We start from the raw sequence: 15,495 nt of genomic DNA on the forward strand, positions 1-15,495 counted from the left end.
ATTCTTGCTAATTGGAAAAATGTTCAGAGGAGGAACACCAGACCCAGACATGTTGATGTTTTAAATGTCAACTTTTGAGTGAGCGCAAGGTCCTAGCGCAGCAAATGCATCACTGAGGGTGTGTGTAAGAGAAACTGTGTCTGTCACAAGGTTTTCATAGGTCTTTCAATCACAGCACTCTGTTGGGAGAGCTCACAACACAGGTGTTAGCAGAAGGCCTGAGGGGGATACACATCTCTATATCTGTCTCATTCATTCTCTCTCTGAAGCATCTTCTCGCTGCATCTCACACTACCCATAAATCAATCCATGCTATATATAGAAATATTTATTAATAACATCTGAATGGACAATGTACACACTCTGCCTTAGGTTCATAATACATCTTGTGTTTACAATATGATTAGTATCTCACAACAAAAAAGATATTTATTAAAAATGACTCGTGAAAAAAATGATGCATGCATGGTACCTACAAACACAGAGGAAACTGTTATTCGTGACAGTGTCCAATACCGAGCCATAAACAATACTGGTATTAATCTGAATTTAAACAGATTTTAGTTAGAAAACAAACAAACACTGGCTTATTAAATTACTATCACAGAGTATGGTTCCAGTTAAAGAAAAGCAACATTGAGTGTCATAACACTGGGGCAGGGCAGCTTCACTGTGGAATCATTCAATTAACTTAAATGGGACCTGTAATGCTCATTTCCAGCTTTGTTTTATTTTATCAGACTTTACTAAAGTAGCTTTGCATGAATCAAAGTTTTAAAACCATCTCAATTCATGCATTGTCTGAAACAAACCTTTTTAGCTCCTCCCTTTCAGCCAGATTTCTTCTGATTGGCTGCCCCTCATAAGGAATGACTTGAACTGTCAGAGCTGTGTGCTAAAATGACCACATTATGGAGATCTCCTCTGTCTGACATCATACAGATCTAAGAACAGATACATCTTTTGGCACACAGAGATTACTATTTTAAATGTTGGACATCTTTATTATAAACATCTCCTATTGTATATTCTGTATATAACAGAAAACAAACAAAAAAAATTTATAGGACCCCTTTAATTGCAAAAGCTCCTCACTTCTTGCAAATTATTAAGAGTTACCACCTTTATGGTCTTCTAAGCACCTCTCTAAATTGGAACACTGAATGGCAAAATGGCAAAGCACATTAAAAAGGCACAAAGGAGTCCCAAAGGGGTTGCACAATAACATCTGCAGTCATTGTGTAGTCCCTAAGGATAACTGATTTGTTACAACATGGGTTATATTTTTTGTAGCATCTGGGAACATGGTGACATCACTACAGGGGACAGAAAAACATGAGCAGTCACATAATCGGACAAACTACAACAAGCCAGCTGTTTATTCAGAGTATTTAGATCGCCTAAAATCAGCATGTTGAAGCAAACTGAGCTCATGTTGGCAGTAATGCCTCCTGTAAAAGACCCTTTCCATTCACCTTGCAGGACACCGGCACTCGAGGCCTGGAGTTGGGGACCCCTGCCTTAGCTACTGAAAATAACAACTGAAGTTTACAACCCCCTTTTGCTCTGTGGAACTTCTTTAGATCTTACAGTCCACAGATTCCTGTTTATGTTTTGTTTTCATGGCTCATCAGTCTTGTTTCCAGCAGAAGCACACAGCTGTTTCCAGTGCAACAGCTTTAAAAACAGTCAAAACCTTCAGTCAGCATTTATCTGCAAAAGTGTAAAACATTTTCCAAAAGTAACCATGACAGACGAGACACCAAGTACAGTACAGTGTCAACCATAAGTCATACAGTTTAATGTAAAACTTTTATTTCATGTTATTAATGTTTGTGCTGAAATTGTAATTGTAAATTCTTGTAAAGCCAAATAACATTAGTAAGTAATGATGACACTTATGTCTGGTTATCAGGATGATGTCTAAAAACAATCATAATTCATTTGCCTTAGATGAGATGAGTGGACTGCCCTTTTTCCACTGATGACAACTTATGTTTCCTTTATTATGACCACACCCTGTTAAAAAAAGGATGCCAATTTAACATGCACTAAAAATGTTCATTCTGACATTTTACAGATTCTTGGATCAAATCAAATCCTCTTCAATTTTACTTCTTAACAGGAAATCGTCTTCGCCCAGTGAAGTAAAACTAAGGTTTGCATTTGAATCTCCTCTGTTCGTGTCTGCTCCGGCTGCCACTGATAAAGGCAACACACGATATAACCAAACGCATGATGAGAATGAATCTTCAACACAACAAATAAAACTTTTAAAAGAGCTGAAATGTGTTGATCTGAACAGTGATGCTTTCTAATTCTGCAACTCGCCTTTCTAAATCCTACTATTGAGCAAATATGTTGCCTACGATAGCTGATCACTTGCACAAATCAACAGTCACAGCTGTGCATATTCACCTAAAAATATAATATTTTGGTCCACAAACTGCAATTTTCCTATAAACAAAAAAGAGGCATAAGCTTAATCTGTTAGATAATCTGTTAATACTGTCAGTAACAGCTCAATAAGTACTGTACTAGTTTAGTTGGAATGTAGTTAAGTGTTTATTTGGTTGTGAAGACACAAGAGGAAGTGGGAATCAGACTTTGCTCCAGCCTTATCACACTAACACCTAGTTCAATCTAATGACACACAGTTTGAGTATTGGCTTATAGCTGAGGTTAGCCCACTGCTGCAGCCACTTCTTAGCCACACTTTGTACTGTATGTTTTAACATTAAGTAGGACTGTCTGTTGGCCTGTTGTTCTACCACCCTGAGGCTCTATATCTGTGTGTGTCTGTGTGTGTTGGTGTGAGTATACTGGTGTGTGTGTGTGTGGTTATGGTGATGGTGGTGTCTTCAGGGAATTGGTGGATCCTCCTTGGCTTCCACTCACCGTCGCTCCTTGTCCGACCCACTGAACCACAACAGAGAAAGAGAGTTTTAGTTAAAGACCAAAGTTAACGAAAGTCTAGAAACTTCCAAAGACTGGATTGACATACTCAGTAAATATGCACTGTAAGCCAGGATGTTTGCATCCAGGTTTGCTATGACTGTTGGGTTAATTGGCAGACCTTAATGTGCTTTGAAAGTTGTGGCAGTTTTTCTAAATAAAAAGATTTTTCAGATTTGTCCAAGTGGAAGCCTCTGCAGCTGAGAAATCATGAACTACATGTGGAAATGCCCTTCAAAATTAAATGGGGGTGGCTCACCTGACACATATCTATATAATGAGTCATGTCGGTTAGTCAACTAGCCTCAGATTCAACAGGTTGCTCTCAGTCCCATTTGTTAAATCCCTTGTCCTTCAGTGCTGCATGAGACTGTCACTCCCAACACGTTGAATATAAAACCATATGGTAATGAGTGCAAAGTGATGTTTTTCAATCCAAACCACAATATCTTTGTTATGGTAATCCAGTATTTTTAGTGCCTAATCCATTCCAGGAGGTAAAAGCAAAACCAAGTGCAAAACACAAAGGTGCAGGTCATAATTTTCCGACTAACAGGCATGTTCCAACAATCACATTTACATTACATGTTTCTGTAAAAGGGACTTTACCATACAATATAAAATGTGTTGTGATTTGGTGCTATATTGAACTGAAGTGCAAGAGTCAGATCTTCAACATGTTTTTTTTTTTTTTTACTTTTTACCCCATTAAAGCCATTAAAAGGCCGATGGGGTATTGTTGTCACCCTGCTGGGTGGGCAGGCAGACAGGGTGAGTTTCTAAAAATCTTGTGAAATACTTACTGTGTCATGTTTGGTTATGTGGAGCAGTTTATAGCTTCACAGATGAAGACGAATTAGGCGCCAGTCATCTTTTGTTTTGTAAATTCTCTTTTAAATACTGCTATGACAAGTCCAAAATGTGAAAAATGCATAAACCACAAATTTGTTCCTCACAGAAATCCCATGGAAATCATGCTATATAATTAATTGGTTGGACTCTGTCAAAGTGAGCCTTTTTATCTGAGAGCTGGTTTTATGATTTTGATCTGGTCCTCTTTGATGTGAAATGAACCTGCCCGGGAGCAGAATGAAAGTGCACACTACCATGGAGAAATGTTTTAACCTGAGCCAGCCCTGTGAGACTGAAAATCCAGAGATATAAACTCCAAAGCTGGCTTGGGAACACACTTACCTCCCTTCATGAGAGCAGCCCCTTCAGTGTGCATGTCTGTTATCTAGTTACTCATTCATGTGACAAAGTGGAAGCAACCGAGCTTTCAACTTTCTGCATTTACTTTACTTTCTACTCAGTAACGTCTGAACTGTGTGTGTGTGTGTGTGTGTGTGTGTGTGTGTGTGTGTGTGTGTGTGTGTGAGAGAGAGAGAGAGAGAGAGAGAGAGAGAGAGTTTACAGTCTGGGCCGAAGAGCTCAAGCTGCTGAATTATTAATGCTCTCAGTGGTCAGCGGGTCAGTCCAACACTTTCGAAAAGCCGTAAACTAAAGTGGACAGGAAACCAGCAAGTGTTTGTGTGTGTCAGAAAAACACACACACACATGCACATGTCTGTGTGTGTGAAAGCCACGTGTGTGTGCATGTGTGTGAGTGTGAAAGCCAACTTGTCAGATATGTTTAGTTTTATTTGTTGAAACATAAATTTTGTGTGAATGTGTGAATACTCATTGCTTACATGTTATGCATAGGCTTCAGCTACATATGTGTGTATAACTGTGTGCAAGGATGTGAAATATCCCCCGAGCCAGTTTCCCTTAGGTCTTCTGTGCGGATCTCTACACAAATAAGCCATTAGATGAGATCTCAGACTCTGCTGCTCTAGTCCAGAGCTGCTGCTAATGGCCTTAGACAAGAAATGCTACTGGTGAGTGTTTGACACAGCCCATTGTTTGTGTGGATGGGTGTGTTAGTGCTACACAAATGGCCTCAGAGACAGTGAAAGAGCTCCTCTGGCCTCAACACTGTTGGAAATATTAGGGTCATTGACCTCTCACCAATACTGAAAGTACACAGTGTGACAGCTAGTGCTTCATTTATTTTATTTTAGGATGGCTTCCTTTATGGCTTTGTGTGGTTCTTAGTACAACACTTAGCTGTTAACTTGGAGAAGTGGGGACTGACACTGTGGTGTAAAAAGAGACTTAACAACCTGCATGTTATTTTCAAAGGCTGGAATAAAAAGCAGTTGAATTTTGTTTAATTTTAAAATATACACACTCAAACTTAGAGGCAGCAAACCATTCACAGGCACATTATGAGATAGAAAAACTAAAATTAAAGCATCAGAGCTTCAAAAATGATTGAATGCAATGAATTACTACTCATCTGAAGCCTACGTTTAATTGACAATAACACAAAGACAAAGTGTTGATACAAAAATGTTTTTTGACCTTAAAAAAATCACTGCTGAGCCTTTCAGGAGTAACAGAAAAGAATAAATCGAAAAGAATTTAGAGATTTATTCTGAGAATCCTAAGAAATCGGTGTACATAGCAGATAAGACTAAAAACAATACAACTGATGTTTTTTAAAGGGACATGAATGAGTAGCATATATTATTGGTACTTGCAAAGTTCAAAAATCACCTCCATAAAATACACAGTGTTAAACTAAAGCATAAGACTACCACACAATATAAGGAGCCCAGCTGTCCTAAAGCAAAAGTATTTCTACTTACCAAAATAGATTCTTATGTTTATGTTTTTTATGACAATTTGTTTGCATTGTATATAAACCACAACCAAATATGCTGCAGGTCTATAACTCTCATGTAGTCTGTTGAAGCATGATGTAGCACATTTTGACATTTTACATTTGCCTGGACAGCTTTCCATTTTGAGGTGTTTTTATCTTGTGACCCCCTTTAGCTGAATACCAAAACGTTTGGCTTTGACAACTCATCATGAATTTACATGAATCAGTCCAGCATCTGTTTTAGCTTGCTCTGTTTTTTTTAATGAGTGTGGGCTGGGAATTCAGAAATAGAAGCATCTCACCGAATGTAGCCACCTCTCTATATGTCTCCCTCCCTTTCTCTGATAGCTAGGCGCCTCTGCTGTGGCAATCACAACAAAACAAGTCAAGCATACACAGGGGTTGTGGAGTACTTGTTTTATTTCTTTTTCATTCACTATATCTTCAGATGAACTATACAAAACATAAATTTAACACGGAATGTGAAGCTTATTTAAAATAAGTTTTCTTTTTATCGGAATAGTGCACTATTCTGACATAGAACTGTTTTTAGGTTAGAGAAGCATTTAAAAGCAGTTGTTTGGGACTGCCTCAGACTACTGTCACTCAATGGATCTCTGTATATATGGTTACTTGAGCATTACACAAGTATATCTGGCTTAAGCATTGCCTTGACATGATCAGATCAGAGTGACTATAAAGGGATGGAGGGGCAGAACATCCAAATCAGCCACTTGAGGCTGGCTGCTAAAACTTTGTAGCAAACATAAACATGTTTAGAGCCTGGTGTCTGCCAGACATAATCTATGGTTACAAAACCTGTGGTTACAAAAAGACTTCTAGTTTTATAAGTGTGTAGGAAATTTCCCTTGGCTATTTTACTTTGTGACATCAATTTAGCTAGTTTCATAGATGGTATAAAAGACATTGCCACAATAATATATTAGGATATAATCCCAATATGTGTACAGTTTCAGTCAGATCTACACCAGGAAGGCAATGACGAAAATGCTGTACTATATGGTTTTTAATGGGCATTGACAAACCAATGGGTTTCATATAATTTCATAAAATATATGTCTATATTTTATATGCAGTTCATAGTGCCAAGACAGGCTGTGTCCTAAGCATAAACATATCAAGCACAATGTCTTTTTGTTGCCTTCTGAATGAAAATTTTCTGCAAATTATGTCACTTCATGTCATTTGTACTAAAAATGCTAGCACTTGACTGTCTGTGTGATATGTTCACAAAGTTTATGGATCCTGTTAACCAAGGTAGCAAATACTAGCTGATAGCTTAGCTCTCCAACCCCTCCATTGCGACTGCTTGCCAGATAGAGTGTACAAACCATCTTTTATGGACAGTATATTATGGTGAGTCAGAGATGAGCAGTCATGGCATATTTGAAATCAAAGCTAATAGAGACATTAGTAGTGAATGGCCACTTAGAACCCTTAATATTGATATGCTAAATTGATTGTTTTCTATGGCAAAAGCTTGCTTGTCAGGAAACCAATGCCAGTTAGTTGATCCACAGCTTTCCTGCTCAAATGGCATTTGTTTGATGTCAATTCATCCAGAAGCTAAATATTAAATTCTGGACCAGAGTATGAATCCCTTTGACTGGTGATTCCCTCACTTTTAATCCATAAATACATAAAACTCTCTTCAGTAGAATATCTGAATGCATATCAGATATAGACTATCCATTTCTTTGGTTCAGAAATGATTGGTACCCAGAGGATAGATCTTAATGATTGTGGTGACTACTTAACTTTTATATCTTGCATCAGAAGTATGGGGGAAATCTTTATATGTGTGTTTCTCATTATACAGTATAAACCTTCTTCTGGCTGCTTTCTTTAGTGGTTGCCATAGCAGATCATTTGCCTCCATCTCACACTATCCTTAACCTTCTTATTTTTATGTCCACATTTGTCACATCCATGAATCTTCTCTGTGGTTTACCTCTTTCCAAATGCCTGGTAGGTCCATCTTCAACAGCGCTTGAGCAATATATCTGCTATCCCTCCTCTGCACTTGCCCAAACCATCTCGGGCTCACTTCCATCATGCAAACCTTCCCTTTCAATCTGGCTCTTATCCTTTTCTCACAAATCTGTTGGAGTTGGTGGAGATAACACTCATCTTCACCAACTCCAATCTGCCTGCATTCTTTACTTCATCTCTCTTGCACATTATCCGTTTTATTGAATGGCTGACCCTGGGTATTTTAACGACGCTACTTTCACAGCCTCTCCTCAGTTTATCTTCACTTTTTTGTTTCAAAAAAACAACTGTCACACCTACCGCACACCTCACCACTGTTCTGCTGTCCTCATACATTTCGTGCACCACCCTCACATACAGTACTTCTATGCAACTCCCGACTTCTTAAAGCAGTATCACATTTCCTCTCTTGGCATCTTATCACATGCTTTCTGTAGATCCACAAAAACAGTCCAACGGCTGACCTTCTCTATACTTTTGCCTCAACACCATACCCCATACCCATGGTGTGCCTCATCCTGCTGCAGTTACTCTGCACATGGCCGTTGCTCTTAAAACAGCACACTTCATCTCCACTTTTTAGGGATCCTCTTACTCCACATGATTGTGAAACATCAATCTGGTTCAAACAGTCCAGTGCCTTCTCTCCTTTACATAGCTGTCATTGTATATCTAAATTATTGTAGATTGAGCCACACTGAGCCTTGATATTTTCTTTTAACAGTTAAATGTTTCTACATTGTAACCATTTATGATAAAGAATTCGATTGATGGCCATAAAATTTGATGTACACCTTTCTACTCCCCTCAGGACCAACTGAAAAATGACTTATGGTTGTTCAACCTTTCATCCACCACCTCATTAGGGACTTTGTGGTTTCTAAGTTATGTCTAGTGCTATGTTAAGAGATGTCATTACAATTAAGAAAATATTCCAGTATCCTCATGAAAAATAATTATATTTTTGCTTTATTTTACAAGACTTTTATCAATTTAAAACACCTAGTACACAAAGCAGACCATACCTCTACGAGCGGGTGCCAGTGTGCGATTGGCTTCCGTGGGTACGTCAGCATCTCATTCCAGTGGTCTCGCCCAAGACTCTCGGCCTCACTGCCTACCCTGCATACCCCGATCACTTCATTATGCCCAACCCTGGAGGACAGAAAAAACAGCACCCACAGAGACTCTAAAATGTTCTAAAATGTGCTGGCATGTCACATGAGAGTGCTAAATGTACAGAGGTAACTCACCGATCATAGTCCATGACAGCTATTAGCAGGCTGATCTGGTCAATGCTCTCAGGAGGAACATCAAACACAATGGCCTCATTATACACTGGATTCAGAGTGTTACGCTTAGTCGACGTCTTTCTCTTCTTTAGCCTTCGACCATCACACATCAGAGACACTTTCACATATGGATCTGAGAAGAGAAAAGGTGTTAAGACTGAAGAAATAATTAAACAGATATACACACACTAATGCATGCATACCTCATCTTCCTACACCACCTCTTATTGGACACACTGTACTGTTGATCGGCACCCACCTGAGGCTCCAGTGATGTCCATGGCTTTGAGGTTTCTGGCTTTGATAATTGTGATGGTAAGCCTGCCAGCCGTTGGGAGATAGCACAGTGAGAACATCAGCTCTCCAAGGTCCACATTGTCCTACAAACAAATATATTGTGTTCCTATATTAGCACTGCACATCATCAACTTTAATTAACTTTTTAGATTCAACACTACAGTCACAGATGGAACACACAGGGATCTGTATATTGGCAGTTAAGAGGTTTGGTGATAAAAATTATACTATATGGGTAACGAAAAGCACAACTGCTGTTAGAACAAACATGAAAGAATAGGAACCAAACAAAAACTAAGAGACATCTATTTCAGGAAACCGATCATGGATAAAAGCAGCTTTGGTTTATAATGAGCAGCAAAGTTAAAGCGGATCCAACATGTAACACCAGAGGAACTTCACATATGGATCGTGGCTGAAACGCGGAAGCCTTTCAGAATCATATCTGGATGATTCATCATTAATCACTAATCACCACGGCATTACTGTATCCCAGCGCCCATGTGCGCACTGATTTGGAATAATTGTTGCATTTCTTAATCAGTCTGTGCTAAAAATGTGTGGAATCTACAATCAAGTTTGAGCTACTACTAAGATTATAAAAACTTCACTGCTTCTGCTTCTTATTCACATTCATGCATATGCCAGACTCTTTTCCCAATTAACACATCTGAAAATAACGTGTGATGGTGTGATAGTGAGCAGTGCGTTTACGAGGTACAAGCACTGACAAGATTTATCACAGGGAAACTCTGATTTCTATTTTTATGCCTCCTCTCACATATCTGGCTGGTAGTTAGCTTCATGTTAGGAAACCTTAGAAATTAAGTGATATATTTACGAAAAGGGTTTTTTTTTTTTGCAGTTTTTAAGATAAGAACTAAAAATACAAGTTTCAATGGATAGGGTAGCAAAGCAGGTTAAGAGTGATTAATACAGAGGATGCTAGCGATAATGTATTTAAGATTCGTCAGGAGAAACCAGTCTGCTAGAAAGACTTGTTAAAGATGTAGCAGAGACAGTGGAACACCATTGTTTCACTTGGAAATTAGTAAGTGCTCCATCGCATACTGTTCAAGATGATTTGGAGTCTGATTATGAGAGCAGCAGAAATGCCCATTAAGAAGCTACTGCTCAGAGTCTTCAGCTGAAAATCACTGAAAATCAAATTGAACAAAATGAGTTAATTCATCATAGATGACAGCATATGCATGCCTGCAAGCACACTGACACACACGCGCGCACATGCGTCGTCCAGGACCTGTGACATTCTCAGTGGGCGATGAGTTGATTCATCACACGTGTTGCTGAGGCGAAATATACCTCCAACACCGCATTATTGGTGTAGCTGTGAGCCTCGGGCATTAATGATATGCAGCTTATGCAGCCTTCGAGGTTTAACACACAAATTGGGGCACAAGCACAGGAATGCACACTCTGACACTCACATAAAGGTAAGAGTGTGCGGGGAAGGTAGATCAACTAGCCCTTCAGCTCACTACAGGATAATGTGATTTCCTTCTCCTATTTCACACATACACACACACATACTAAAGTTTTCAGACTATAGGATGTCGGTCACTACTCTTATGAGCACTCAAATCAAGCCTGCGGTCAAGATTATGGTCACTTGCGTTGGGCCAATGAAATTAGAGTGGTGCTTTAAAGCGCTCCAATAAAGCAGAGAGAGCATATGGACGGTCCATCTTCTCCAATTATAACACTAACACCTGCTCTCCCTCAGGAGCAGCCAGGCTTTATCTATGAGCCTCTCTCTAGCTGTGTCTTTCATAATCACGCAGTCTAACTTGATCACTCTCCTCTCGTTCATCATTCTGCTTCGTCCTTCCACTTGTAGCCTGTCTTTGAAGTGTCATGTTTAACATTCTGATATGATGAAATAAACCACTGTGTTTGATATTTCTTAGACATCCGGACATAAAAAAGCATATGAAGCACTTTCCTTATGTGCTGCACCAAAAAGCAACTTTTTCTACTGGTAATGAGAAGCAAAGGACCATCCATCCATTCGCTTCTGCTTCTCAGGGTTGCTGGAGCCTATCCCAGATGTCTTAGGGCGAGAGGCAGGGTACACCCTGGACAGGTCGCCAGTCTGTCGCAGGTCCAACACAGACAAAGACAACCATTGACGCTCACATTCACACCTATGGGCAGTTTAGTGTTTCCAATTAACCTATCCTCATTAACTGCATGTCTTTGGACTGTGGGAGGAAGCCAGAGTACCCGGGGTGAACCCACACAAACATGGAAATTAAACTCAGGACCTTCTTGCTGTGAGGCAATAGTACATGCTAACATGTCACCGTGAAAGAACCACGTCTTAAATATATATTTTATGACACATGGTACATAGACTGGTTCTTATATAGTGCTTTTCTACTCTTTCTTGAGCACTTTGCACATTGACACAGCACTTTTTTCCTACTGTTTCTGGGTGCTTCCTAACTAACATCCAAACTCCGATTGATGTGTCAGAGAGCTACATGGGGTTAGCATCTTGCAGCGTCTTGTACTTGGCATGCAGACTAGAGCAGACTGGGACCGAACCACCAACCGTCCAGTTAGTAGGTGACCTGCTCTACCACCTGAGCTACAGCCACCAAAACAGCACATAGTGGAATGTTAAACAACTTTAAACAATAATTTTGACAGAGTCCCTGTCAGTTGTTGTTGTTGTGGTAGTAGACCGTACTGTTTGGCTGCCTGATACTGCAGAGCATCACAGAAGTACTGAACAATTGCACTCCAAGGCAATAGAGTTAGTCATTCCATTAGACAAGAAACGTATTGCTCTTTTACTTTATTAAGCAGATTTGTTGTTAAATTATTCATCTAAAATAAAGTGGGTGTCCAGAAATGCTATCCTAATATTTAGGACCTGTAAAGTTCTCATTGCTTAGCCATATATGTATTTAAATAATTTTACAAACGTGAACTGACTTGACAAAGATTTTGTTTTTACGCAACTTTATACGGCCTACCCATTTCACATGCTTTATTGACATAATTGTATTTTGTACTTCTATAAACTGAATCTGACTGCAAGCAGCTGCAATTTGTACTCAGAAATTTCCCTTCCATTTGTAGATTGAGAGTAATTTTTTCTTCCATCACAAATGCCACTTAGACTGTGAAATACTCCATTCTTCTTTTTTTTAACAATCACTGTATCCATGGCAAACTGATTACAGTTTTACTGTTTCATTAGATCTCCACAGCTTTAAACAAAGCTTTCATTCATGCTTCTTCTACTATATATTTTACTGACTATATATATATATATAGAGAGAGAGAGAGAGAGAGAGAGTTCTTTGTTCTTTGGGTCTTCGCTTCCTATATACATATATAGATATGTCAATGAATCATTGCATTAAGGTTATTGTGCTCTGTAATGGGAGGTTTTCGGTTTCCCCAGTTCTCTTTCTTCTCTCCCTTTATCTCCTTACTCAATTACTACTCTCAGGTGTAGTAATGGGTCAGGTTCTTTGGATGGCCTGCCCTGTGAGTAGTGGGGTGCTGGGCTCTTTAGTGGTCAAACTCAAGCTATGCCATATTTAAGGACCAGGTGGTGCTCATATTTCTTGCCAGATCATTAGTGCCTATGGTGGTGATCGGGCCCTCTGCTGTAAATCAAGTTTTCCTTGTGTGTGTTCGGTCTGAGACCATGCTCTTTTGTCTCCTTCCCAGTGATACTTTGAAGAACAACAGCTGAAGACAGAGTCCTCCATCTTCCCCAGCCTGAAAGATCTCTAGTTTCTCTCTGCCACACTTACCTGCTTAACTCCAGCCAGTCACCTTCTGTTTGGAGGAAGATTTGTTTTGCTCACTTGCCTGCCTGCTCTCTTCTGCTTATTCATTTCCTTCTCTTTCCCTCTGGACTCCATTGGCTGCCTGTATACTCCCCTGCACGATCTGATTTCCTCGTGTTGGTGTTGTTCCCAGATCATCATACTAAATGTTGTTCCAGGATCAACATTGCAAGTGACCAATCAGAATGTTGTGACGTCATACTTTTGCGACTTCGGGAAAAACCGGCGTAAAACAAAAAACTGTACTTAAGCTGCGAGAAACCGCCTCTGTCCACCGATCAACGGACCCTGACCCTAACCCTAACCGTAACCCTTTAATAAACAGTAAGCAGAATTGATATTGTCCTTGCAACATTGGAATTTCATAAATGCACGAATGGCTTGGCGCGCAAAAGAATAACGTCACAACAATGTGATTGGTCACTTGCAATGTTGAACCTGGAACAACATTTTCATGATGGTCTGGGAACAACACCAACACGAGGATATCAGATCATCCATACTCCCCTACAGTCAGCTGCTAAAGATAACCAAGTACTTCATACTCACGTGGATCTCAGCTAACTCCTGTTTCCCTCTCCGACAGGAAACTTTGACCCATTCCTACAGAGCAGCACTTACCCGATTCGGTTACTTTGATTAATTATTTGGTATTGTTGCGGTAATAATGATCTGTAAACTGAGGTAAGAGTCCTCCTTTTGAGTCTTTTTTCCAATTCATTATGACAGAACGATTTGGCCATGCATGCAGCTGTGTCCCATGTCGTGTTGTTGGTTGGCCAACATGAGCAGATTCAGAGCTTGTCAGCTGAGTGGCTACAAGTAGTCCACCAATGGCTCAAATGAACAAAAAGAAATGGCGAAATAAATGAAATGAACAGTGCAATTCAAATCATGAGCTGACACAGCCTTGCTCCACTGAACCCACAGGCACGCCTCAGATGGTTGAAGCTGAACCCCTGCCCTCCATCTGTTCCATCTCCTGAGCCCTTTGGAAGTCATTTGGGTTGTTGTGGATAGTTTCTGTTGCAATGGTTACTGTTGTTTAGCTAAACATCTTGCTGCTTTACAAATGATCCCTCTTAAATGCACCACTTAATGGGTTTGCTTATAGAGGCAGGGCTCTCCAGTGGGCAGAATCTGACCCAAACATTAACCCTGTTGAGTCATTTATGAATGATTTGTGGAGGATTCAGGATGGTTTTTGACCATCCTTTTCACGAGGAAGAGGCAGCAAGGAGGGTTTAAAATTTATGTCAAGTAAGTAAAAGTGTGCAGCAATTTCTGTTGAGTTTTGGATGCTGAAACGAGAGTATATGTTCTATCAGGTATGAGCTATCTTCTCAAGGTGACCCTGCCAGTTTGGATCATTTAATCTCATTAACCATAAAAGTTAACTATCACCAGCAGAAGCAGGTTCTGGAGAGAAACCTTAAATTCCAGTTATCCGCTGTCCATGGTTCCTTCCACTTCCGGTGTCAGTGCTACGGGCTCTCTAAAGGATCATTCTGAGAAGTCAGTGCAGCTCAGCCGTGCTTAAACTAACTTTGCAAGAATTGCAGAAAAGGATCAAGGCTAAAATCTGCATCTACTGTGGCCAACCCGGCCATTTCATTAGCCCAAGGAGGCCAAAAGAAAATGCCTCCCAGGAGAAGTGGGGATATTGGTGGAAAGCACCCAATTTAAAACTGTTTCTAAAATGTTGTTGCCAGCATCCTTCTGTTTTATTCAGGATTCTGTGACTTTCCAAGCTGTAATTGACTCTGGAGCTAAACAAAGCTTGTTAGACAGTCAATTTATTCAGAAACTTGGAATACCACAAAGCTATTAACCACTTTTCTCTGGTCAATTGCTATCCCTGCCATTTCCTAGTCACTCTCTGTCACACATAGCTCTGGATCTTGTTACTGGTCTGCCCTCCTCTGAAGGTAACTGTATAATGCTCACCCTTATCAATAGATTTTCTAAAGCTGCTCCTTTTATAGCATAACCCAAGCCCCGTTTGACCACAGAGACTGCTCAACTACTTGTCCAGCATGTGTTCTCCCATTTCTGTTGATACAGTATCAGATAGGGGCCTTCAATTAATCTCCTAAGTAGGGAAGATTGTTGAGGGGCATTTAGACCTAGTGTTATTAGCTTGTCTTCAGGGTTCCATCTCCAATCAAGCAGCCAAACTAAGAGACCAAAATAGGAGTTAGAAACTGGATTACGTTGTCTTGTTTCTTCAAATCCTACCTCCTGTATTAACTATCTAACTTGGATTAAATATGCTTGTAACACTTCCACCTCTGCAGTTACTGGAAGCTCTCCTATCAAGACCTCTTTAGGGTAACAACCACCTTTGTTTCCTGCCCAAAACTCATGGTTCCTTTGAGCCAAGAAATTGTTTTCCTTT

General features: G+C 39.9%; 1 protein-coding gene across 1 annotated transcript in view; it reads right to left on the reverse strand.

Annotated features, from left to right (window-relative positions):
* Positions 1 to 313: 313 nt before the first annotated feature.
* The window catches only part of syt9b (synaptotagmin IXb), a 49,132-nt gene continuing 33,950 nt past the window's right edge, over positions 314 to 15,495 (reverse strand). The window contains exons 5-8 of the mRNA XM_084936287.1: positions 9,230 to 9,350; positions 8,932 to 9,103; positions 8,704 to 8,833; positions 314 to 2,919 (exon numbers count right to left, since the gene is read on the reverse strand). Of these exons, the coding sequence (XP_084792413.1) occupies positions 2,842 to 2,919; positions 8,704 to 8,833; positions 8,932 to 9,103; positions 9,230 to 9,350 (501 nt within the window). The 3' untranslated portion in view covers positions 314 to 2,841. The remainder of the gene's footprint in view (positions 2,920 to 8,703; positions 8,834 to 8,931; positions 9,104 to 9,229; positions 9,351 to 15,495) is intronic.

Source organism: Perissodus microlepis, chromosome 7 (assembly GCF_051167445.1).
Source record: "Perissodus microlepis isolate ML-2025 ecotype Zambia chromosome 7, ASM5116744v1, whole genome shotgun sequence".
In the NCBI taxonomy this organism is placed as follows: Eukaryota; Metazoa; Chordata; class Actinopteri; order Cichliformes; family Cichlidae; genus Perissodus; species Perissodus microlepis.